The following is a 26346-nucleotide window of genomic DNA, read 5'->3' on the forward strand; positions in this document are numbered from 1 at the left end:
CTTTCCCCTTTTGCTTGGCCGAATGGACCTCGCTTCTCCCTCTTAGAGAGTTGGAAGTGGTTTTCGTCTCTGGCCGAGACAATTTGAGGTATGACCCGCTCTTTTCTGGGAAGGTGAGGCAGCTATGCATGTCCACCTCCCTTGAGCCTATGCGTTCATGAACAATTCGGCGAGCAGACTCCTTGTATGTGGAGGTAGTATTGCTGCTTCGGAAACTCACCGAGTCCTGAGTTTCGGAATGGTGAAAGAAGTGAGGGTTCTTCTTCCTTTCCTTATCGGTGTTCCATGTGTCCTCCTGCCACTTGTTCTCGAGCTCCTTGTAGGATGGAACTTGTCCATCCTTTTCTTGACCGATTCTCCTTCTCAGGTGTCTCGGTTGAAGAGGTGAAGACTCGGGGGGCGTTGGTGGGAGTTGACCCTCTTGAGCCTTAAGGAATTCCATGCACACCGCCGCGACCCTAGCCACTTCCTTCGTAGAGGGCCCCGACAGAGGGGTTTCTTTCGGCTGGGACCGAGAATGCAGGCTGTTCGGTGGAGGACTCCTCGCATTAGACCCACTCGGCCTAGGTGAAACTGTTGGCTGTCGAGTGTGGTGCGAGGAAGAGTCTCTTGAAGCCTCCCTTTCCTGAGAATTGGGAGCTCTCGAGGAAGGAGAAGATGGCTCCGGTGACGGCGAAATCGGTAGATGTTCCCTCACCGTGATCATGTCTCTGTCCTTCCTTAAGGGGGTAAAACCACCCTTCTTTCTAGCACTGTTAGTGCTTTTTCCACTCTTAGTCATGTTTTTCGCTAGGAGTGATTGATTTTTGGCTTGATTTTTTGTATCTTCCCCACAGACGACGCCAAATTGTTTCGATATGAAAACAATGGGACCTCCAATGGGTCCTTTTGAGGTGGAGAAGACTGGTCTCGGTCCAAAGAACACTGGAGCCGAGGATTTCCTGCACAGCAAAGAACACGTAAACTAGCCTCGGGGGTGGTAGCCGAGAAAGATCCCTCCGATGCTAAAGTCAGTTCAGTTAAGAGAGAATGTTATGCAAGAGATTTTAGTGCTTGAGGCTTTTGTTGCATGAATGTAAAATGATGTAATTGATGGTTTTTATACCTTAACTCAATTGAGGAGTATTGGGTCCTTAAGTCAGGTGGGCTGACCACGTTGACTGGGCTTTTGTTGACCTTAGCATGCTTTTGGAGAGTTGAACCTTGCACTGGGCTTGAGTAGAATTATTTGGAATTGGCCCAATTAGATGAGAAGAATTGGACCCAAACAATATGTATATAAGCTTTTATTTTGCCTTCATTGACTATTTAGCCATAGCATATCCCACATAAGCATGTCCCTTATTTTCCCTCTTTCAATTTTGATTGGAATTCAATTTTTAATACCTCTTTTATAGGTGGACATTATTCACGCAAAAGGCATTTTGATTTATTCTAATTTTTTTTTTAAAAAAATAAACTATTTAGAATAATGTGTGGACATTATTTATACTCCTAAATTATTTGTTTATATATTTTCCCTCACTAATGTAATCAACAATTGAAAAAGCTCTACGAGCAAGGTTAGCTCGCCACCCTAGTTGGTTTTTAAAAGTTACTGATTATACTCATCAGAACTTAGGTTTATGAGGCAACCCCGATTCATCTCCTAGATTGTTTATCTAGGGGTATAATGGTCTTTCCGTGTTGTAAGTCAGGGGTGCCAATGTAGTTTGCAGGTAACGCAAAATATTGTCTTTTGACCCAATGACAGACGTCGTTAATTCTGAAATGTAGTTTCAACTGCTGTTATTTGAGTAAAAATCTGTTAGTTAAAATTATTGGCGAAATGAGTTGTAGTCATGGTTGTCGTGGAAATTTTAATGCAATTGGGGAAAATGAACGCGAAACCTATATGATCTATGAGTAATTAAGACATTTGTCAATTCAAACTTTTGTGACGTTTGCTGCATTCCAAATTAATTCCTAAATAGAATTTCAATCCACTATGATGGAGTGTGGGTAAACATTTTCTGATGGCTTTTTTTTTTCCTGAGATGAAAGTGTTGGGGTTTCAATAACCACCGTATACCAATCGGATGGCCGCGAAACTACCGTATCCCAGCCACCACAATGTCGTGATTATCGCAATTTTGTTTGAACCGTTAGAACCCTTCTCTCATGAGCAATCGAAAATTTTACCAAAGTTTATAAATTTTAGGAAAAATTTACAACAATAATCTCACCTTTTGCAAGTCTTCTCAAAATAGTCTCACCTTTCGAATAATCTCACCTTTTAGAGGTATCTTTTTAAAACAGTCCTTAACTTGTTTGTTGGTAATATATCAGGTAGATTTGACACGTGTCTTGTTCTAATTGGTCCTTAACATTCTTTTTTTTTATATATAAAATTAGAAAATAAAATAATTAAACTTAATTAAGAAATAATCTTTTTAAAAAAAAAAAAAAACCAACCACCCCTCCCACCCACCGCAACCCAGGTCCCCCACCCCAACGCCAGCGCCGGTGGTTTCTTTCCCACCCTCTGCCGGCGCATAGGCAACTACTCTTGCCGGCGAGCCCCCTCTCTTTCCCCCTCACCCTCGTTCCTCCCTTATCCCACCACGAGTCCACGACACAGCCACACAACCCAGCCTAAAAAAACCGACCACCCTCTTCGTCCCTTAAACCATCATGAAATAGCCACCTTCCTTTTCCCCACCCCGAACGACCCCCCCTCGCCGTTTCGCGTTGGAGTTAGGGTTGTTTCAGGTGGGAGAAGGAAGGAGGAGGCTGCGGGATTAGGGTTTCGTGGTGAGGGTATGTAAGGGAAAATGGAGGGGGTTGTTCGATGGTGGGGCTTGGTCGCCGGGGGTTGGCAATTCTAGGCGGCGGGTTAGATGGGGGAGGGGGGCTGTTGACAGGGGTGGGGGAGGGGGTAGCTTGCTGGTGGTGTGGTGGTTTTTGTATTTTTTTTTTTCAATTTATAATTTAATTTAATTGTTATTTTTGATAATTTAATTTAAAAAAACAATAATTACCGACTCTTTAGGTTGAAGGTCACTTGGACCATTTTGAGAAGATACTCCTAAAAGGTAGGATTATTCCCAGATTTTTGAAACGTGGGACTATTTTAAGAAGACTTGTAAAATGTGAGATTATTGTTGTAAATTTTTCCTAAATTTTACTATTTTTGGTCTTGGTGTTAACTCACCTTGACTTAACCCCTGTGGGGTACAATGGTAAAATCTATAAATCGTTTGTTATTTTTATCTAACATCTTGTCCCATGCCAGATAGACAAAGACAAATACATGGGTTCAAAAATATTTTTTTTATTGTCTTTTTGCGAAACCCAATGTAAGTTTATTACAAAATTGCTATGTGGTAAACCATCCAAGTTTATCTAGGAGATCAACTTGGATTACCTCTAGTTTTATTGAACTAAAATTATTTTTGATAAACTGAAATTATTATACGGAGTATTATCATCCCTCTACACAATATATCCACCTATTTTTTTCACTTATTTAAAGGAAAAATTAACAAAAATAATTCAAACTATTGACTCACTTCCCATTTTAATCCCAACTAAGATTTAAATCAGAATATTCCTAACTATTAAGGGTCCTTCTCAAATTAGTCCCTCTTACCTACAACCTGTAATACCAGTTAATTTTTTTTTAAGACAATTAACTTTTTATTATTTAATTTAATTATAGTATCACCCATCATTCACCTACAACCTCAGCCACTTCCATAACCACAACCACCACTACCCCCTATCTCTTTCTTCCCTACCCGTATGCCACACCACCTCCGTCCTCACTGCCACACCACCACCACCACCTCATCAGCCCACCTCCTCCCCCCTCCCAATTGCGGCACCCCCACCACTAGCCTAGCTATCTCCACCCTGACCCCACATACATCCCCAATTCCCTATTCGCATCTCCTCCTCCTTCGATGCCTCCACTTCATCTTCTCCTTCCCCGACCCTGTCCCCCTCCCCGTTCCTCTCTCCTCCCTCCCAAATCACCTTCATCCTCTCTCCTATCCCCGTTCTGCGGTCGTTGGTCGGTGTGGTTTTTGCAGGGGCCAAAACTATGGTTGATGGTCATTGTTGTTGGTGGTTCAGTGGTTGATGATGATTGATGGCTGGGGTGGCCGAAAGGTTGATTTTGGTTGATGGGATTGGCTGGAAAGATACTTTTGGTTGTTTGGAGTGGATGTAAAGGTGGTTTTAGTGGATAGAGTTTGTTGGGTAGGTGTGAGAGGGTGGTGGTGGGAGCTTGGGTGTAAAAGCATGTGGTGGTTTTTTTTTTAATTTTATTTTAATAATAATGTTAAATAATGTAACTAATAATATGTTGCCATGTTGCTCATTTTACCTAATTAGTAGGTTAACAAAAGTCTGAAACTAATTTGAAAAGGAACCCCATATAGTTGGGATTATTCTGATTTAGATCCTAGTTGGGATTAAAATGAGAAGGAAGTCAATAGTTTGGATAATTTTTATTAATTTTTCCTATTTTAAATTACCACCCTTAAATAAAAATAATTAGAAAATACACGTTTCCTAATATGAGAAACATTGTATGTTTCTTAAAAGGGTATTTTGGCATTTTTGGTAAAAAAAACTACCCCACTGCTCTTAACTTCTCTCTCCTCAACCATGAATTTTGAGCAGTTTTCAACAATGAAAATCGAATATTTCTTCAACAATGGAGGGAACAATTTCAAACAATGGCAAAATCCTACTCTTTGGGGTTAACCATACCCTTAATTTATATATTTTTCTTAGGGTTTTTCGTTAAATTCGACGGCGAGGCCGCCGCATATGGTGGTGTTATGGTTGGGGTTTGTTGTGGTATTGGTGGTGTTGGAAATGGAGTTGGTTATGGTGATGGAGTTCGTCTTCCATGGATGATTCGAAAGGTTGAAGAAGGAAGGATAAAAATGGAAGGAGGAGGAAGAAGATGACTCAGCAAGGAAAAAATAATAAAATATTAAATTTTTTTTGCCATTATTTATGTTTTTGCCATTTTTCTCATCTTGAGAAATTGGGGCAAGCTCCATTGCGTGAATCCAACCAAATTTCCGACCTGAGGGAGTAATGGAGTTCTTTCGTATCACGAATACCAATTCTCCTTCCTTGGATCGATGTGGTCTAGTCCAAAGGATTTGTATCTTGAAACATAAGCTTTGTGGTTATAGTGTTCTACCATATTTTCTTATTACTTGTCTTGTTTTGTTTTAATGTTTTACGAGTATTAAGCCGTCGTTATTATTAGAGAAAATCCAAGTTTCTATTCGTGAGAAACATGAATTGTTTATCTTAGGGTAATTTCTACATTTCAGGCAATAAAACCAAGGGTGTTTGTGAACTTTCAACTTTTACTCTATCAACAAGAGAAAACGGAGAAGTTGGATGATCGTCAGCTTCGTGCTTGGCCATTAATGGAGATGAATCACAAATTAGGGAAAACTTATCTTCAATGGTGAAATTATTGGAAGAGGGAAATACCACTTACCCTTTGGGTTAACCATACCCTGAATTACTCCGATTTTCGTTTAATTTAGCGGGGAAGCCGCCATGAATATTGTCGTTGGTGTCGATGTAAGGAGGAAGATGAAGGTGTGTGGGATCGCGAGAAGATCGAAGATGAAGATGGTTGTCTTTACAGTGGTGATGTTCGTAGGAGGAAGAATATGGTGGTTATTTTTAGTGGTGGTGGTTCATAGGAGGAAGAAGAATATGGTGGTTAGCAAGAGGAAGATGAAGATCTGGGTTTTCTGCCTTAACGGTGTTAATTGACAGACCAAAAAATCTAATATATATACATATATAAAGAGGAGTTTTTTCCCGAGTTTTTAGAGAGCCACATAGGATTTAATTTTCTTAGCGCGCCATGTAGGATTATAAATTTAAGTTGTAGCCAATTAAATAAAAGATTATTAATTTCTTTTAGAATTAAATCATTCAAATGCCACGTAAGCAAAATTGGCAAATGAGATTTTTAAGTTTAAATTAATTAAATATAAATTATTTTATTTTAATATTATGAAATTTATTTAAATATATAACAAATTTTAGCACATAAATACAAAAAAAAAAATGTTTTAAAAAATTCAAATAAACTGTGCATCGCACGGATTTTATCTAGTATTATTTAATTTTCAGTAATTTTTCAATTCTTTAACAAAAATCAATGACTTGGCACCGTGAGATATACAATTTTGTTTCTCACGGTGAGAGACTTGGGTGCCCTCTTATTATTAACCCTTAATTTTTTCGGTTGGTACGATAATTGTAATTTTAAAGGGCAGTTATATTACTTCAATTCAAAACTACAAAGATTTTTTTTTACTAATAGTAATTTTAACATCACCTACCTACATACACATGTTTGGTACAATAGAGTCGTTAAAAAGATTTATTCTTGTAATGACTAGTCATATTGTAATCTTTATAGTTTATATAATTTGATCAATGGAATGTCGAATACTCTCCCATTTAAGGAGATTCACAAAATCTAACATGTTTGGTGTAATGCGGTGAAAGAAAAAAGAGAACTTCCAAATTATTGAAATAAATAGAAAAAATGTAAACTAATAATCCTACCTTTGCTATTTTTGCTCAAAATAATCCCACTTTTTCGAAATCTGGAAATAATCTCACCTTTGACCCCCATGTGCTCAAAACAAGCTTATAACCGGTTTGTGAAATTAACAACCTGTTTCAAAAGGTGACTTGCCACGTGTCACCTTCTGATTGTTTTTTTTTTAATAAAGAATTAAAAAAATAGAGTTTAATTTAAAATAATAAAAACTTGTTTTCTTTCCTCTTCCCCAATTACCTCCCTGTGGTGGTCTTGATGAGGTGGTGCTTATGGAGCGGTGATGGTATGGGTGTTCTTCCATAGAAAAGGTGGTCAAGGTGGGGATGTAGGAGAAGTGAGATAGAATTTTGTTTTTTTTCCTTTTTTTTTTACAAGTTGTAAGTAAACGGGCTTGTTTTAAGCAGATGGGGGTAAAAGGTAGGATTATTTCAAAATTTCGAAGAGGTGGGATTGTTTTGTGCAGAAATAGCAAAGGTAGAATTATTAGTTTCTATTTTTCCAAATAAATATATTTTGGCATCTGATCCAGTTAAGCTTACAATTGTGCAAATGCATATAGATAAAGGAGCATAAATGTGTTATTGCTATATATTGACCAGAAAGTTACTTTTTGAGTCTTATTCTGTGCAGGCGACAAACAAAGAAAGAAATTCGCAGTGCAATTTCGTTGTTGTGCTCTAGATGCTTGCCTAGAGCATTTAAATCCTATAAAATCTTCATTGTTAGTTACTTGTACATCTTATCTTCAATTTGACTATGGTTTAGATAGTTTGAGCCTATCTTAGAGGGTATTAGAGGTTGATAGTATTAGTATTCGAGATATATTACAGTATAATTTTAACAACTATACTTTGTCAAATACTACTCACTGCCTTTAAAACGTCAATGTATTAAACATACGTTTGAGAAACGCCACCCATACACTACTTAACCCACTTACGTACCACTATTTTGCCATATTATTTTCAACTAGTGTTTTGAAATTAAACTAGTTTTATAGTTTAGTGCAACGTAAGTGGTAAGCAAGTAACGTAGATACAAGCTAGGCCATAAAGTAAGGCTAACACCAGATCCTTGTTATAGCAATAATGTCATAATGGCCTTCAAGATAATTGTTGTTTAAAATGTGCAAGATTCGAAGATCATAATCAAATACTAGTAGCTTATATTCAAGATTTCAAACCTATTCAACTAATCAATATGCCATTTTTGGTTACTAGCTCATGTGCAACAGCATGAATTTTTTACTACGGAGTACAACTTGTACTAAATTTGATTTTGATTTTTTTTTTTTTAATTTTTCTCAACCAATAAAGTGATCCTACTTTTAGGCTACAAGCGTCTACGGTAAAAATTTCACATAGTTGTGTGGAATAGGAATATTATGCCTACAAGATTTTACTTGCTAATTGTTAGAATTCGACTCCTTTTGACATATTAGATGTTTTTTTTAATGCTTTCCTAGAGTTTACTTTATGTTTTCTAGGCCTTAGATCTCATTATTGTGTTACTATCATCTCAGTGTTCACTAGAGATTCTATGCATGTACTATTTAAAGCTCTTTAGAGGGCGAATGATTAATGGAATCAAGAAGGCTTCTACTAAGTGTTGTCTTGCTTTTATACTTGTTTGTTGTTAGACCTTTATACATATTGTTTCTTACTTGCATTATAGCTCCTTTCCACACCAACTTGCCATAAGAACTCGTGGTTCGGACCCGCTTGTGCCCGTCTTGAAGTATCGGCTGTCACAAGCTCCAACCACCCACACTCCGTTACTTTTGGCTTTTGACTTTTCAACTTGGCCAAACAGCCAAAAACAATGTTTGGTAAATGGCTTTTTTGTTGGCTAAAAAGCCGGATTTTTCGCCAAAAATAAAAAGCCAGTCTTACTAGCTTTTTGGTATTGGCTTTTGGCTTTTTACCATTAAAATTACTTTCATATAATTAATAATTAATATTAATTTTAAATAATTAATAATTAGAAGATAATAATTTTTAAGTTTTAATAATTAATTAATTAGAAATTAGTAATTAATAATTTTTAATAAGTAATTAATAATCATAAATTAGTAATTAATAATTAGAAATTAGTAATTGATAGTTAGAAATTAGTAATAAATAATTAGTCATTGATGATTAATAATTAATAATTAATAATTGATGATTAATAATTGATAATTAATAATTGTTTTTTGGTAATTAATAATTAATAAAAAGTAATTAATAATCAATTATTATTAATTAATAAATAGTAATTAATAATTAATTGACAATAATTATTAATAATGATAATTTACTATTAATAACTAATAATAATAAATAAATAATTATTAAGTATTAAAAAACAATCATTTATAATTAATAACTATTAATTTTTAATTAGTAATAATTAATATATTAATAAAATAAATAATTAGTTAATTAATCAATAATTTTTATTTATTAATTATTATTATTATTATTATTATTATTTGTTTTTATTTATTTATTTATTATTATTATTGTTATTGTTATTATTTTTATTATTTGCAATGTGTATTACAAAGATAATAAAATATGTCAATGCCCTTAAAGGTCATTTTTATATAAAAACAATCAACAACCAACTTACAACTATACCAAACATATTTATTAACAGCTAACAGTCAAACAGCCAACATAAAAAGCCAATACAAACAGCTGGTCAGACAAGCCAGGAGAAACAGCCAGTAGCCAACAGCCAATTGCCAAACAAGGCCTAAACCATGACTTTTAGTAATGATACCTGGCCTTTTAAAGGACGGATAGAGGCTCTCTAAGTTAATCTAAGCGCGTGCCCAACGGGTAGGGAAATAGAGCCTAGACCAATACCAAGGCCATATCTTTATATCACATAATAGCTTATGATTTAAAAGTGTAACCAAAACCTGTATTGATTATTGAGATCAACTCATGTGATATGATCTCGACCACTCCTAATTTTATTCTTTCCCTCGGCATTTTGCAAGCAATGTTATTTTGTACGAATACACTAAAGATCATCGAAGATGTAAACAGAAAGACCAAGATATTATTCAAGCATATTGTAACAAAACTTTATAAAATTCTATGAATCTAGTTATATATGGCACACATATATATTCTCAATGTTCATGATTTACCTTTGTACGTACTCGATCAAGTGCAAGAAACAGTCAGAATCGTATTTAAAGAGAATGAAAATGTTGAAAAGTAAAAATAAAACTACTATTTTGGGAAAGTGTCCAAAAACATGTACTCATAGTAGTTAAACTATCTAGTTGCACAACTTGTTATTGATTTCCAAGCCAATCTTCAAGCAATTCTTGAGACAACACAAAAGGCTCTTCAGGGGAACTAGGTGATAAATCACTAGCACCTTTGCTAGACTCATTACTTAGCTCACAAATGTCTGAAAAATCGGACTTAAGAAGCTCCGAAATCAGGTTAAATTCTCCCATGTTAGACACCTCCATCATTAAATCCGATGGCATTTTGTACTCTTCATCTAGTAGTCTTGGTGAAGAAATATTATGATCAATCCATAAATTTTCGACGTTGTAATCCATTGAGCTTGTTGGTTGCACAACCGCGACATTAGTAGTTTTGTTAGCACGTATGATCTTCTGTTGTGGTTGCGGGTTGATGAAGACTTTGGTGCACCGGACTGCCTTGGTTCGGACTACATTGGACTCAATGGCCTGCGTAGATATTTTAGGTACGTCGTCTATGGTTGGTAATAACTTCTTGTTCTTCACATCATTTCGAGTTTTTTTAAGATTGTGGTTCGCGGCTTGATTAGTATTGTGTTGGTTCAATCGCTTGCTCAAACTGGTATTCCAATAATTCTTGATTTCATTGTCTGTTCGACCTGGTAATCTTCCGGCGATCAATGACCACCTACAACATATTAGAGGGGAAATGAGATAGAACACTTTTTTGGTAAAAAATTGAACAAGCAATTTGGCTTTGCATTTTTGCACAATTCTACATTAAAATCTTAACCTAATAACAACTTGGATGACGCTAGCTTTCTTAAATCACAAATTTACGAGATAAGTTAGGGTTTATTCTTAAGAAGAGATTTTCCTAACTTTAGTGTATTCATCCTTATATGTAATAAAAAAAATAAAAAAAAATTCACAAATTTACAATAAAAAAGCGAAGATTATAAATAATTTAGTTGTCGATCTCTACATCATCGTTTCCCATAATTGAGATTAGAATTAAGGAGGGAGTAAATTTTTGTATGTGTTATTTTTTTTTGTAATAAGCTATAAATTATATAAAATAGTTTTAAGCAAATTGAAGGGAAAAGGGGGAAAATAATGTGTGTAACAGTGTATGTACCTATTTCCTAAAAGTTTATGGAGTCTTATAATGAGTTCTTCCTCATCAGGGGTGATGTTCCCTCTCTTAATACCCGGCCTTAGATAATTCAACCAACGCAATCGACAACTCTTCCCACATCGCTTCAAACCTATCAAATTACATCATACATAAATAAACTTTAGTATCATTTTTTATACATATATAAAAGGTAAGAAAAAGAGGGAAAGCATTAGAAAACCCCACCTTACCAGAGAAATTCCTAACACATAAATTTTTTAGTATCATTTGACATCGAACAAATTATACAACTTACAAGAAATACAAATTAAGATTCATATACTATTTTAAATCGATCTTCTTACCTGCCCTTTTAGGAAGATTTCTCCACCTTCCTTCGCCGTGTATCTTAATATACTCGCTCAAAATGTTGTCCTCCATCGCCGTCCAAGATCCTTTATTCATCCCTTCTTTTGCACAACACGGACTCCTTCCCATCTCTAATTCCCTCTCACGTCGTGTATGTATGTGCACCCGTGTATTGAATTGAATCTTTTTCTCGAAGAAAAAGAACTAGATCGAGGGAGAATAACGTCGGAATAGTCTCTTTCATTCAATAATATTCTCTCTAGAAACTAATATGAGCTAGAAAGCAAACAAGAAAAAGGTATATGATATGGTATGACATTTTTGCATCCCTTTGTCTTGAACAAGTGTAGTTTATATTGAGTTAATTTGCGTACGTATGTAGCACTTTTGTGCAAAATTTCAAAGCCCAAAGAAATTATCACACTGCCTTAATAAGATGCATTATGCATGGACCACAAAGACTATACCTAATCAAAAATTAACACGATTTGTGAGTATTTGAAAATGAAATTAGCATTAATTAGAAACTGTAGTTGCCTAGTTACTTAATATATGACATAGCATTAATTTATACGACAAATGGAACTTCTTGCATTACATGTGCAAGAGACGAGACTATTTATAATTTTGGGTTTTTATAATAGCGGTCAACTTAATTTATGTACAGTATATATTTCCTTCATTTCAAACTAGTTGATATGTTATTTTATCATGTTTGTCTATTTATTAAGTCAACTGTTAAATATCTCTAATTATAAATAAGTATAAAAAAAATAAATCAAAGATACATTGACAGAATTCTAACAAGATTTCACATGAATATATTTTTTTACATATATGTAAATCGCTAAAGCTATTTAAAGTAGAGCTTGTGATTATTAGTTTTAAAAATCAACATGTGACAAAAGTATCTTTTTATTGTATCGATTTAACACGACCTATTGATTTGGGCACCCTATGAAAGTAGAAATGAGGGGTGACAGAAAAAGAAGGGTTATTAAGTTTTCGTAATTAATGGGAGAGATATAGACGGATGTAATGTAAATTATTGGAGTAAGCACTACCAAATTTGTATCATCACTCCATCAGCCTATTATGAAAAATTACCAAAATAATCTGTATGAAATTTTACTCAGGTATGAGTTACGTGAATTACAATTGAAAGTACAGAGATTTTTGGCGCTTCAACTGACCAGGGGTCTCGTGGAACATATGATTTGTTTGAGGGCTTTGGGCTTATGATGATATTCTTATACCCGCATTGGCTGCATAGTTTATTCAAGTACTTCTAAAAATTTAAAAGGTTGATATTATGAAAATTTATATCAAGACTGTCTAATACAAGTAACAATCTACATAATAACATTTTTTATATGTTATGGTTAAACAAAATAAAAAATAATACGTAGTATGTAAATAACGCAAAAGTTAAATTAATATTGTACATGATTATAAAATAAAGTATATAATTGTACGCTACATAAATTTGCTCGTTTTGTTGAACATAAACAACTAAAATTTCCTAAAAGTATAAGTTTTCTCAAGTATACTCATTTCTAAAGCGGAAAATTCTGTTCGATTGAAAAATGTGAAATTTCTTATTCATATTTTATATGGACTTAGGTAACCAACTCCGTCTATTATTTACAAAAAGTTGATCTTCCTAAAGTAGTGCAACTTTTCCATATACGTATTTGCCAACCAAATAATGTCAAATTGCACTCTTCAACTTGATAGGAATATCTACTTCCCTTAAATTTTGTTATCAATCAAACAAGTAGTCAAGTACCATTGTACCAAGTACTCGTACTCGGTCAGCTATTGATGAGAATCATCATAGATCCCACCTTCATAGTTATTGACGTCATATGATAGCTAGTAGTATATGACAATTATAGAAATGAATTTGGATGTAATTAGCAAGGAAATTATCATAATCTATTCATGGTAATGTCATTTCATCTCTAAACTTTAAACTCGTATCATAATTTTCATTAATCGGGGATAGTGAAATTTACGAAGAAAGTGAGATACTTGAGGAAAATCAAGCATTAGCATGGGTCTTGGTAAAAAACTTCTCACATATATCTCAAAGTAAATTAAAGAGAGGGTTAATTGCTTGAGAAAAGGACATACGTCCTAACCAATTCCTAATTTAGACGGTTTGTATTTATGTCATCTAATTTAAACCAATGTGATCCCAACACATTACTTGATACGAAATATTGAAACAAAAAAAGGCCGATAATTACGGAGTGTTTTAACACTTTTCACAATAGCGTTGACGAAAAGTGCCGAGAATTGTTTACACAAGAACTTTTTTTTTTTTTTTTTGAAACCGTTTACACAAGAACTTTGTTATCAATCATACAGAGTAATTTTTTTGAGTGCAAAGTTACGCCAAACAAAATCTTTTACAGTAGAAGAATTTTTGTGCCATCAGCAAAATTTATTAAGTTTACAGTAGAAGAATTTTTGTGCCATCAGCGAAATTTATTAGTTCTTGAAATTAGTAACTTTGACTTAGTAAAGGGGTAACGATTTGCTAGATTGGCATCACCAATCTAATTGGGGCTTAATAATGTTTATTAGCTTAAATTAGGTGCGCACATATTAGTATTACTGTATTAGCAGCTTAAAACAGGCTAAAATGAAGTTCGAAATTTAGGCCCTATTGCTTTCAACGAAGAATTAGCTTTCATGGAAAACACATTTTTAAGGAAAATCACAATTGTATATTAGTTTTCCTTTGTTTGGTTTTATCAAAAAAATTTATAGAGAAATTAAAAATAGGGGTGGAAATGTAAGGATGGAGGAGAGGAAAGTAAAAAAGGAGGTAGGGAGGAGGGACGGAAAATATAGCTCCCCTTGTTTTATAAAGGAAAATGTTTTCCATTATAAAGGATTTAATTTTCCACTGTTGGGAAAATTGTTTTCCACCCCTTCACAAACCAAACAAAAGAAAGAGGAAATACAAGTTTATCTCCGCGATAAACAAATTTTGTTTATCACGGGGACAAAAGTGTAATTTTTACGACGAAAATGGGTAAAATCGCTACTTGAGAAAGCAGTTTTGCCTTGAAACCGCTACTTGAGGTAGCGGTTTTGCCTTAAAACCGCTATTTGAGGTAGCAGTTTATACCAAAGTAGCCGCTACCTCAAATAGCAACTATTTGAGGTAGCGGTTTTACTTCGTGATAAACGAAATTTGTTTATCACGGAGATTAATTGGCAGCCTCCAAAAGAAAGAGGAAAATGAGAAAAAATGGGAAAATCATTTTCCATGAAAACATTTTACATCAAACCAAACGAGACCTTACTCATTCTACTTAAACCTAATAATCCTAGTGCACTGTGTCATAAAGCTAATGGCACTTACAAAACAAGCTGAGCTTATTGCCACTCAGCCAGCTCACATTAATAATACATTATTAACACAGAAGTACTTAAGGGAACACGAAAGAACAATGGAGTCAGAGATATGATTCATGTAAAAAGCTGAAAGCTCCCATTGACAGAGTGACAGACTGCCTACGAAGACTCTAATTAAATACTTCTATAAAAGAGTTCACAAGAAACCAATGTAGTAAATAGGAAGCATATTGACACTCTTTATTGGCAACTCTTCCCACATTCTGTTTGTATACTCTCTGATTGTGATGTGCACATCGCAAAGGTAAGGACCAATACAGAATAAGTGAACAACCATATCAAACGAAAAAGATTTTGAATAGTGTTAGTCATTGGACCAAAATTAATGCTTCTTGGGGCCCTAGATGGCACACAATATATACAGAACCAGAAGCTAGCGATGAAGCTAGCAGCATCCTCTCCAAATGATTAGGTCATTTGAAAGGGTAATTTGTGATGTTTATTTTATCTTTCAGCTAATGTCTAAAGCATAAGATTTTAGTCCGAAAGACCTGCAATATAATCCTCTTGTTTTCAATATGTCTAACCATTAGCAAAACATATCATTTTCTGAGTATCCCCCATGATCCTCATTATTCAACTTTACAGCTTATCATCCACATTTGACTGCAAATAGGACATCATTTCAGCTCACTTTGGACATTCAAGAACTACTCCTCTCAGGTAGTCTAAATTTTGGTTAAAGAAAGAGGTGAACACAGCAGAATAGCATATGCAAAACAAGTGTTTATTCAAGTTAATATAACGCCTAATTTACTTAAGCAGCAGTCATATCCTACCAAATTGACATTAACCACATTCGAAGACACGGAAAGGGACATTAGTGGTACGGTTTAAAGTTTTAAACCTTAGCTATTGCAACCATAAAACAGCAATAACAATTTTATTACAAAATTCAATAATGTAGTCCCTCTTCTCAATGCAAATTCGTTATATACGTCTAACAGCATAACAAATTCAATATCATAATTCCCATCATCAAGCACATATATGCTGAAAAATTAAACAAACTAACCATCAAATCCAGATGAAAGCCCATGAATATATTCATAACCCAATGTTTTATTCACTTGACAGAATCACATTAATCAACAAGCAGTCAATTACCCATACAAGGGTGCTAATGATGTACATGATCAACATAATATGACCATGAAATCATGAATCATGATCAATGTGTATCATTTACACTCTATATTTAGCTCCAAATGAGACATCATTTTTAGCTCACTAGGAACATTCAAGAATCACTCTTCTCAGTCAGTCTTATATTAATTAAAAAACAAGGCTTGGTGATTGTATCAGAAAAATACAAGTATAAGCAAAACACGGATTGGTGTTTATTCAAGTTAATCCAACGCCTAATTTCCTTAAGCTAAGTCACTTCCGACTCAAATAGTTATTTAGCCTCACCATTAGCCATGGTCTGATGGTCGAAAGGGAGGTAAGCATAATGATTTAAGCGGTTATCAATTTTAACATACAACAACAATAACAATCAGAAACTCAAATTAAACCTCTACAATCCCCTTCTCAAACTCCAACATTGAATCACTAACAGTTTAACCCCTCTCCTCAAAGGCTCAAATGCAAACCCAATAACTCATTGTAGTTTGTAGGATTGAATTCTAAAACAGCTATAAACAAGTCAATTGCATGAAAATATCAATATCATAACTCCCATCATTAATTAGCCATCAAATTTGGATTATCCAGTGTCTTATTCACTTAACAAAATCACATTAACCAACAAGTATGCTACTAATACATGATCAAATTGTTTATTGTTAATCCCATACAACAAACAAACTACATGATGATCATGAATCAAAGACTAGCAGACTGACTCGAAGGCGACGGAACAACATAATCAACAATGGCAAGAGAATCAACAGAATCCCTAACCTTATGTTTCTCATTAGAAGGATCAGAATCAGCATCATGAGAATCCAAATCACTAACCCCACCAAAAACCCCAATTGAGCAAACCTCAAACCCTTTAGCTCTCGCAGGCGAAAAATTCACCCCAACGGAAGATTGCTCAATTCCGCTAATCCTCCCCTTCAATCTCCCAATCATTTCAACCACTTCCCCCTTTTTCTCCTCTTCAACCCCTTCTTTAAGCTTAATCAACTGAACTCTAATGGCGGAACCAGGTTTAACCCCAGTGGGACCATCGAGATTCTCCGCGACCCAATCGACGGCCAAAAGGTCGTCGCAAATGGGCAAAACGCTGGTTCGAACGACGGATAGATGATCAGGGTGAGCGGAATAGTCGGCGAGATCTTGTTTGGTGCGGTAGCGACTGTGGAGGATGTGGGTGAAGGAGAGGGAAGAAGAGCGGTTTCGATGGATTTTTCCGGCGGTGAGGTGGAGGACCATAGGGAGGGTGGTGAGGGAGTTGAGGCCGGTGAGCATGGCGGAGAGTTGGGTGGTGTCTGCGGTGGGTTTGACGTTGAAGAGGACGATGTGTTCGATGGTGGAGTTAGTGGTGGTGGACATTGTGGCGCGGGTGGTGGTGGTGGAGAGAGAGATGCGGCGGAGGAGAGGGCGGCGAGTGGTGGCGAAGTGGGTGGTGGGGGTGGTGAAGAGTGGGCGAGTTGTTGCGCAGAGCATTTCGGGTTTGGGGTTATTGAGTTTGAGTGAGGCAGTGAGTTGGTGAGTGTGAGTGTGGGATTTTATTGAGCCGTGATGGACCACTACCCGGTATGCACACGTGTGTCCAATACCAGGGGCAAATCCGTCAAATCGTCCTAAAAGAAGAGACAGTAACTCATGTGTGTTATTGACGGTAAAAAACAATCTATCTCCTCTCACTAGAATTTACTATGGTAAAAAAAACTTTTCTTTTTCTCTCTCTAAAACTCTCTTCACCGGAAAACCTCATCAGAAACTCTCGCGAAAACCTAGCCAAAATCTCGCTAAAACTAGCCAAAATCTAGCGAAACCTATCGGAAAACGGCCTGAAAAGTGTCGAATTTCGTCGAGGTTGGCTCGTGACAAGGATTGTCGTTAATTCGAGGTTGTTGAACTGATCTGTTTTAACTAAAATTTGAAGGTGAGCGGTGGTAGATATGTTTTTTCATTGAAATTCGAAGGTGTTGAAGGTGTTCATTCTCACAACAGTGGAGGCATGTCAGGTAAACCAAGTTATTTATTTTTATACAAAGAATTCATAACAAATCTAGGGTTTATGTTACTAAGGGTTTATTGTAGCAGGTGGTAGAAGGGGTGGAAAGGGTGGTTGTAGGGGAGGAAGAAGAGGTGGACGTACGCGCAATCGTGTAGTCGAAAAGGTAACCGTTGTCTAGGAATTTTGTGAATCTTAGAAGTCCTATTAAGGAAATTTAGTAATTGAGTAAATTTAGGAAACTGAGTAAATTTTATTCATTGTTTGAAAGGAACAAGTACTACTATGATGATAAAGCAATAAAAGTATGAATGAATATTTAGGAATGGTAAACCATGTTCACTGAAATGAATTTGTTTATGTGATTGAATTTCAGTGTTGATGTCTGTATTTGTTGACTTCGTAAGTTGATTAGTTAACTTTGAATATTCGAAACTGGTAATTCTAAATTGATGGGGACATTTTAAGTTGGTGTTAGGCTTAGTATGTTGTGGATATACTGGTGATTTCCCAAGTAAGTTGGGTGCTAATTGGCATAGTGGCTGGCATCCTTAGTTGTTCTTATTACTGTCATTTTAACTAAGCTGGTGACATGTTTAGTTGTTGTAAATTGGTGTGAGTTTTATTTTGCACCTACATGTTGCATTTTGTGAAAGAGTTTTGTGCATTTGTATAATTTATAATTGAAACTCTGTTGTGGTAATTTGTTTTAATATTGTTCGTGTATTCAAATTGAAGGATATAGAAGAAGTAGAATCTGAAGTGGAAGATGAATCTGGTGGTAGGAACTTGCAAAAGGTAATGGTAACACATTTATCGATCACTCTAGATACATTGAAGTTAAATTGAAGTTGTTCTCTAATTGTTTGGAGGGTGATGAAAATTAATTTCTTTGGCTTTGTAGGTTTGTAAGAAACTTGATGAAGCCATGTACCGGGTGAGTTGTTAATTATATCGCCCGGGTGTTGTTATTGTTTGCCATTGCAAGTGAGTTTATTTTTATTTCTTTTTGTTTAGGACAATAAACTTAGTGAAGGCGGAAATATGAAGCAAATTGGTAAGTGATTGAACGATGCAAGAAGGAGCTCAAAAGGGTAAAAAGCCTTGAGTAGTGTTAATATAATTATCAGTTGTATCCATGTTATGTGTTTATTGATCTGTGTGTTTTTATTATAAATTGTTTGCAGCCTGAAAAATGTAAATTGTTGGGTGGAGTATTTTGGTATGATTGTTAATGAGTTTTGTGAAAAGAAAAGGAAGATAGTTAAGGAGATGGGATTTGCCGGACTTTTTGGTTTAGTTGACAGGAAGCTTCCCAGAAAATTGTGTTATTGGCTTGCTACGAGGGTTGATGTACCTTATTATTGCTTGATCACTCCTGATGGATTAGAGTTTACATTCGACCGTGTTCAAGTCCATTGGGTTCTTGGCATTCCTATGTTTCAAAAAAAGCTCGCACGGCCCGACCATTTTAGACGGGTTTGGGCACAAAAATTCCGGCCCGAAGCTTGGGCCGACCCGAGAAGTGGGCAAATTTTTTAGCTTCGGCCGGCCCGCCCAATGATCACCTCTACCTAGCTTCTTACATAAACAAAAAGCTGAGGAATTTTCTAACCTTGCAATGGGGAATATGTCGGTCACTGAATACTACACCAAGTTTATTGAGCTGTCACGATTTGCTAAAGAGTCTGTTTCCACAGAAAAGTCTAAGGCTAGGAAGTTTGAGAGTGGACTAACTACTGATTTTCAGTTAAAGCTATGCGGGCAAGTATTTGAAACCTTGGATGAAGTGTATGGGAGAGTTGCACACCTATATGCCTTAGAATTAAAGAAGAGGAAAGAGATAGCCGAAGTGGAAGGCACTACTAGAAATAGACTATTTTTCGAGGGACTATTTCCGACGGACTATAATTCCGTCGGAAAATTTGAAATTTCTGGCAGAAAATAGAGTTGTAGGAAAAATTCGTCGGAAAAGATACCTTCCGACGGAAAAATCCGTAGGAAATATTCCGACGGATTTTATTTACTTCGGAATATTCAAGTTTCGAGGGAATATTCCGTCGGAAAACCGTTTCCGACGGAAATTCTGTCGGAACCTGTATATTCCGAGGGAATAATTTCCGTCGGAAGGCTGCAACAACTAAAAAAAAATAACGTTAGGTTCTGAAAAAAAACAGAACAACAAAACGCGAAAGAAGAAGAGGAAGAGAGAGAAAGGGAGAACGCGAAAGAAGAAGAGGAAGAAAGAGAAAGGGAGAAGGAGAAAGAAGAAAAGGAAGAGAGAGGGAGAAAGGGAGCGTCGCCGCCGCCACCACCTCGCCACTAGGACGCCGCCGGTAAGTGTTTTTGGTTTTTTTTTTCTTCCATTTTTGCTAAAAACCCTAACCACCACCACCATTTCACCTGGGCTTCACCGAAATTCACCACACCCACCGCCGGTTTTGACCACAACCACCAAGAGGCGAAGCCGCCGTCGTTGATTAGTGGTAAGTGGTGTTTGTTGTGTTGGTTTTTTTTTTTAAAATTCACTGTGTTGGGTGTTTTTTGGGAGTTTTTTTTGGAGTTTTTTGGAGTTTTTTTTTTATTTTTTAATATAAGTTGACAGCATTTATTCATTTTTTAAACCTTAGGGACTTGTTGTTTTTTGTGATTTCAAGGCATGTACCCCTTAGAATAACCATAATTGACATGTTTAGAGAAAGAAATAGTTCATTTGGTCGAAAATGAAGAAAATGGGCAAAGAATAGGTCATATAGGCCATAGTTGGTTCAATTTCGCTCCAAATGGGTACCGAACCTTAGGGACTTTTTTTTGTGATTTCAAGGCATTTACCCCTTATAATAACCATAATTGACATGTTTAGAGAAAGAAATAGTTCATTTGGTCGAAAATGAAGAAAAATGGGCAAAGAATAGGTCATATAGGCCATAGTTGGTTCAATTTCGCTCCAAATGCGTCCCGAATCTTAGGGACTTGTTTTTTTTTTTGACTTCAAGGCATGTACCCCTTAAACTATGTAGATTTGACATGTTTGGATAAGAAATGAGAACATTAGCTAAGAAATATTTTAGAATGGGCAACATAGAAGTCACTTAGGCCATACTTGGTGCGTTTTTCATCAATATTGTACGTAAAACTTTGTTACTTTGTTACTTTGTTTTTTTGGCATTTCAAGCACTTTAGACCTAAAACTATGTTTAATTGATATGGAATGAGAAAAAAAGAGCTCATTTCCTAAGAAATGAAGTAATTGGGCTAAGTAGAAGTCACCTATGTCATGTTACTTGGTTTATTTTTTCATGAATATGGTACCCAAAGCTTATTTATATAACTTACTAACTCGTTTGTTCCTTTTCATATGTTTATCTTGTAGGAGGCCTACCGAAAGAGGGTTGAGGAGGCTAGCACTCAAAGGACTCAGAAGAGTCCGAATGAGCTGTACTGGGAGACAGTGGGTGGTCGGAACAAAAAAGGACGTGTGAAGGGACTTGGCGGAAGTGCTGACCTTTACTATGGCAGCCAGATGGGTCGACTTTCCACATCTTCCATGCAGTACACGCCCTCCCTTGTTTCTCATATGCAGGATCAGATGGAAACTAGGGTGCAGGCTCTTCGGGAAGAAATGGAACTCGAGATGCAAGCCCGAGTTCAAGCCTCAGTAAGAGCCCAAATGGAAGAAATGGAGAAGAGGTTGGAAGAGAGGATGATGAGTCGTTACCACAATGACCCTTGTTCCACCATGCGACCTCCATTTCGAGAACCCATGGACGACGACCCGGGTAGTGGTGGAGCAGGCCAGGGCAATCCCGCAGTTGCTTAGCTTTAATTAACGTAGTATTTATTACTTGGCTGTACAGATTGGAATTAGTGTGTGTGTGTGTATACACACACATATATATATATATACATACACATATATATATACATACACAATACATACACATATATATATACAAACACACACACACACACACATATATATATATGTGTGTGTGTGTGTGTGTGTGTCTGTATATATGTGTCACACACACATATATATATACATATGTGTGTATATATATATATATGTATGTATTGTGTATATATATATATATATATATATATATATATATATATATATATATATATATATATGTATATATATATAATTATTTTTGCACAAAAACCATTAATTTTATTCTATCGTTAATATAAGAAGCAGGAAGTACAGGTATCAAAGGGTAGCAATGTGCCGTAGGAAAATAGTCAAACTCAAAATAGTTCCGTCGTTATTTCCGTCGCAAAGTTCCTATGGAATTAAAATCCGTCGCAATGGGTATAAGTTGCCTTCTTCCTACGGAAATATCCGTCGGAAGCTGAGAAACTTTCCGACGGAATACTGTCTGTCGGAAGCTTGCGACGGACTTCCACTACTAAAAAATGTGTCTTTAGTATCAGAAATTATCTGATACTAAAGAGTGACTTTTCGATACCAAAAATCATTAGTATCGGATATATATTCCAATACTAAACTGATACTAGTACCTCCGTGGCTAATATGTTGGTATCAATTCTGCAATCCGATACTAAAAAGGGTTGCCTATAGTATCAGAAATAGCAATAGTATCAGTTAATTAGTAACAGAAAATCCGATACAACTACTATATCCAATGGTATCAATATTTTTCTGTTACTTTACATATACTATGGTATCGGAAATACCGATACAAAAGAGTTGTATAATTAGTATCGACTTGATTTCTGATACTAAACAACCCTATAGTGTCCGAAATTATTGTTACCATAATACTTTCCTATTTTTGACAATTGCTTTAGTAACGGAATTTTCCGATACTAAAGAGAGAAATTTGTAGTGAAAAATGCATTATTATCATAAAAAATTGATACTTTAGTATCTTTAGCATCACTATTAACTCACAACCCAATTATGCTAATATATATGATTATTTAAAATTTAATACACAATACAAATACTTGAACAAAAGGAATATTTATACTATTTATCCATAAGTTCTCATAATAGAGTTTTAGTACAAAAAGTTGATGCATGCATACTAATATAAACAAAGTGTTTTTACGTCATCACCACCACCATTTAAGATATAATAAGAAGTACATTAATAGCATAAAGTTTTCTCAACAAAAGTACAATGCAACTACTTGATTTCCAAAAAAGATCATGCACCTGCATCAACAATCTTCAAGCTTGGATATTCTAATTCATCACTGGGTTTTAGCTGAAAACACAAAAAAAAAAAAAAAAAAAAAAGAAAAAAAGCAATACATGTAAGAGAGCAGCAAAAGAGAGTAAACATAAGTCGCACGACAAAAATCAAACAAATGAATTAGAAACTATGAACTATCAAAGTATCAATCTATCAATTAATTATTAATCAACAACTCCACAAGTATTCAAATTTCAAATTCAACTATCAAAATATCAAACTATCAAAGTAATGAAAGTATCAAATTTCTACTATTCGGAAAATTAACTCCAATAATAGTAAGTAACCTCTGTCAAAGTAACAACACCACAAAGACAGAAAACAATGTAAGAATTTATGACTTCGATTTAAAAAGAACAAGCGAGTATTTGTGTAAACTGTAATATAAAAGTGTCAGTATGTTATGTCTGTTTCATGGATGCAAACCAAATAGGAGTAATATCAAGCAAACCAGACTTTATTCTATCAGAGATAGAGAACAAAGGAAGAATATACTATTATATATTCCACTTAGTAAATGCCTTTTTCAAGCCATTATCAAATGAGTCCTGCTCAAGAGGATTTCTAATCTTGTCCAGTAGCTGTGACAAGCTCATCAGAGAATAGTTAACTAAGCCCCCTCTATGAAAAGCGTATAATAGTCCATCATTTTCTAATGTTGAAGATTCTCGAAAATTATCCTGATTCTTTCTTCTAAGCATTCTCATTAGCTGCCATAAGTCAATCAAACAGATGACACCAGATACAGGTTTGACCATTCAATAATGTAGAAGGTATAAAGACTATAAACAAAGAATAAGACTCATGGAACCAACCCAATTGACTTGATCAAATTAACAACCGTTTCTTATGTAAAGAACACCTATTTATCCAATAATAATAACACAAATAATCACGCGGACATTTATGTCAAGATTGCTAGATTAACCAGGACATAGTTGTTAACCACAAAAATCATGTAGACACAAAGTAGATCAAGCATGAAGCACCATGTAATGCAAACATTAAAAGGCATGGCTTATACTGATTGATAGTAAGATGTTTTTGTGTTTCAGATTAATGCTTCAACACTTACAATAATTAAATGACATGGTACACTTAAAAGTTAAAACTACAAGGGGTTTGTGGCCAAACCGCCACAAGGGATAAAGATCACTGTTGCAAAACTTTCATCCATTCTAAACAAATATGATTATATGAAAGATCATAGTTGCCAAGTGTTTTATTGTTAAAACTTAAAAGTATGTTATTGAACTAAACAAACTACCTTGCTTGAATCTGAATTAAAGAAGAAAAAAAAACATATTGATTGATATATGGGGTAATTCAAGCTACATGTAGTATCAATTATAGCTCACCATTGGAGAAGATCAGAAGAAAAGTATGTTATTGAACTAAACAAATTACCTTGCTTGAATCTGAATTAAAAGGAAAAAAAAAACATATTGATTGATATATGGGGTAATTCAAGCTACATGTAGTATCAATTATAGCTCACCATTGGAGAAGATCAGAAGATTGTAGCATAACATTAATGTGACAAAGCTATAAGAAATCTTACTCAACTATTAGAGACGCCCTTACTTCTTTAATACTAAGTACGTAGTACTATCAATAAGTCAACCAAGAAGCATTCCTATCAAGAGTTTCAGACTCTCAATTGTATTTCCAATCAAGGGTACAATAGTGAGGCTACATCAATATTACAGTCCCCTTTCCTCACAAGGAACAATGTGTGGAATCGGAAACCCACCTAAACTCTTTTTTCTTCCCAAAAAATACAAGTACATGTTACTTTATTCCTGAAGCTTATTCCATTCTCCTAAAGTCAGATCAATAATCTATTGGAAAAAGAAGGAAATGCAAAGATAAATTGGTGCAACATCATAGTGCCTGAGGCTCCTCCAACAAGGCTCTAAACAATCTAAAATTTGAGTGATTTTATGATTTTTGATTGAGTGACAATACACATACGCATACATGAACACACGGCCAGTCAGCTTCACCTCAAATATGTTCTCAGACTTATATCCAAGCAAGGCAAAATTCAGAATATCTGTTACAACCAATTGAGTAGGAGAATTCTCATGTTTAGAATCATTCAGCAATTCAATCAAATGGAAGCAATCAGAGGAGCCTCCAACTTCCTAAAACCTTCATCAAACGCTACTCTTTTGTCGAATAGAGCATATCCCATAGCACAAAACCCATCGCACAAACAAAAACCATCGCACAATCTTTCGAATTTTTTTTACTATATAATTTTAGACCAAATTCTAACAATTTTGACACCCCTCTTATTTCTCAAAAGAAATTCAGACCAAAGGATAAAAGAACAACCACTCAGCAGGATTATCCAAGTGCAAACATACTTGTTCATCCAACAAACTCTTTTCCTTCTCTAAATCAAATTCTGCATTGCACATTCATCCAGTAAAACCCTAATTAAACAACCAAACTAACAATTTCCTCTACAATAACCCTAAAATCAATCGATGAATCGTAAATCATCAAATTAAATCGAAATGCAGCATTAAAAATGAAAAAAAAATGAAATCAGGAAAAATACCTTTCCAGAAATTGGCGACAACAGAAATAGGAGAAGGAGAATCCTTTGAAATTTTGATACCAAATTAATTATGATTATATAAATACTCACTAATTTATGACCAAACAAATTGAGACAAAACCCTTAATTTTTTTTACATTTAAATTAACAATTTTTGACAAATTAAGCTCAAAATAAATGAAATTCAAAGATTAGTACTATGAACTTACAAAATAATCACAGCTAGAGAATTTCAACGGCAAAACCCAGCAGATCCCACTTGATGCGCAACCATTACAGAACAGCGTCGACCATAATGTGTGATTTTTTTTGTAAATTTGAGTAGATGAGTGATAATTTTGGTAAATTTGGGCAGATTGTTTTAGAACCCTAGCTCGTGAAATAGAATGAGGAGAGAGATGAAGAGTGTTCTTTGTTTATTTCACTGATGAAATGAGAAAATGAAGGAATTTTTTTTTTCTGGGTTTGGTTTTGGTTACATTACCTAGGTGAAATTTTAGAAATGAAAATGGTTTAAAATTTCTGTAATATTTGAATGTGGCGCCATATTTTTATTTTCTGTTTTGTGATAGCGCCAATTTTTTCACTAGATATTCATAATGCGATTTAGTATCGGAAATTTTTGTTACTATAAGTATCTAATAGTATCAGATTAATTTTGATGCTAAAAAGCTTAGTAGTGTCAGAACTTT

The 26346-nt window shown here is 35.1% G+C and overlaps 2 protein-coding genes and 1 long non-coding RNA gene across 3 annotated transcripts; all 3 read right to left on the minus strand.

The window, feature by feature from the left end:
* Positions 1 to 9652: 9652 nt before the first annotated feature.
* On the minus strand, positions 9653 to 11993 carry LOC110682998 (transcription repressor MYB6-like). The gene is made up of 3 exons (XM_021859334.1): positions 11295 to 11993; positions 10951 to 11080; positions 9653 to 10500 (listed from the first exon to the last, which is right to left on the minus strand). The coding sequence occupies exons 1-3, from the start codon at positions 11425 to 11427 to the stop codon at positions 9894 to 9896; spliced, it is 870 nt and encodes a 289-aa protein (XP_021715026.1). The 5' UTR covers positions 11428 to 11993; the 3' UTR covers positions 9653 to 9893.
* A 4389-nt stretch (positions 11994 to 16382) lies between these two features.
* Positions 16383 to 17377, minus strand: LOC110682999 (stress-response A/B barrel domain-containing protein UP3-like). The gene has a single exon (XM_021859335.1). It carries the CDS (start codon positions 17344 to 17346, stop codon positions 16558 to 16560), a length of 789 nt encoding a protein of 262 aa, XP_021715027.1. The 5' UTR covers positions 17347 to 17377; the 3' UTR covers positions 16383 to 16557.
* Positions 17378 to 22834: 5457 nt separating this feature from the next.
* On the minus strand, positions 22835 to 25781 carry LOC110683000. The gene is made up of 2 exons (XR_002503535.1): positions 25655 to 25781; positions 22835 to 25498 (listed from the first exon to the last, which is right to left on the minus strand). It is a non-coding gene; the product is annotated as an uncharacterized LOC110683000 (long non-coding RNA).
* Between the last annotated feature and the right edge of the window lie 565 nt (positions 25782 to 26346).

The sequence above is a fragment of the Chenopodium quinoa genome, unplaced genomic scaffold, assembly GCF_001683475.1.
Source record: "Chenopodium quinoa cultivar QQ74 unplaced genomic scaffold, ASM168347v1, whole genome shotgun sequence".
Taxonomy (NCBI): Eukaryota; Viridiplantae; Streptophyta; class Magnoliopsida; order Caryophyllales; family Amaranthaceae; genus Chenopodium; species Chenopodium quinoa.

Excerpts from the sequence above, each read along its gene's own strand:
- LOC110682998 (XM_021859334.1), bottom strand. The coding sequence starts at position 11,427 with ATGGGAAGGAGTCCGTGTTGTGCAAAAGAAGGGATGAATAAAGGATCT. Across the intron at positions 11,081-11,294 it reads AAATCTTCCTAAAAGGGCAG|GTTTGAAGCGATGTGGGAAG; the intron begins GTAAGAAGATCG and ends GTAATTTGATAG. Across the intron at positions 10,501-10,950 it reads CATAAACTTTTAGGAAATAG|GTGGTCATTGATCGCCGGAA; the intron begins GTACATACACTG and ends AATATGTTGTAG.
- LOC110682999 (XM_021859335.1), bottom strand. The coding sequence starts at position 17,346 with ATGCTCTGCGCAACAACTCGCCCACTCTTCACCACCCCCACCACCCAC.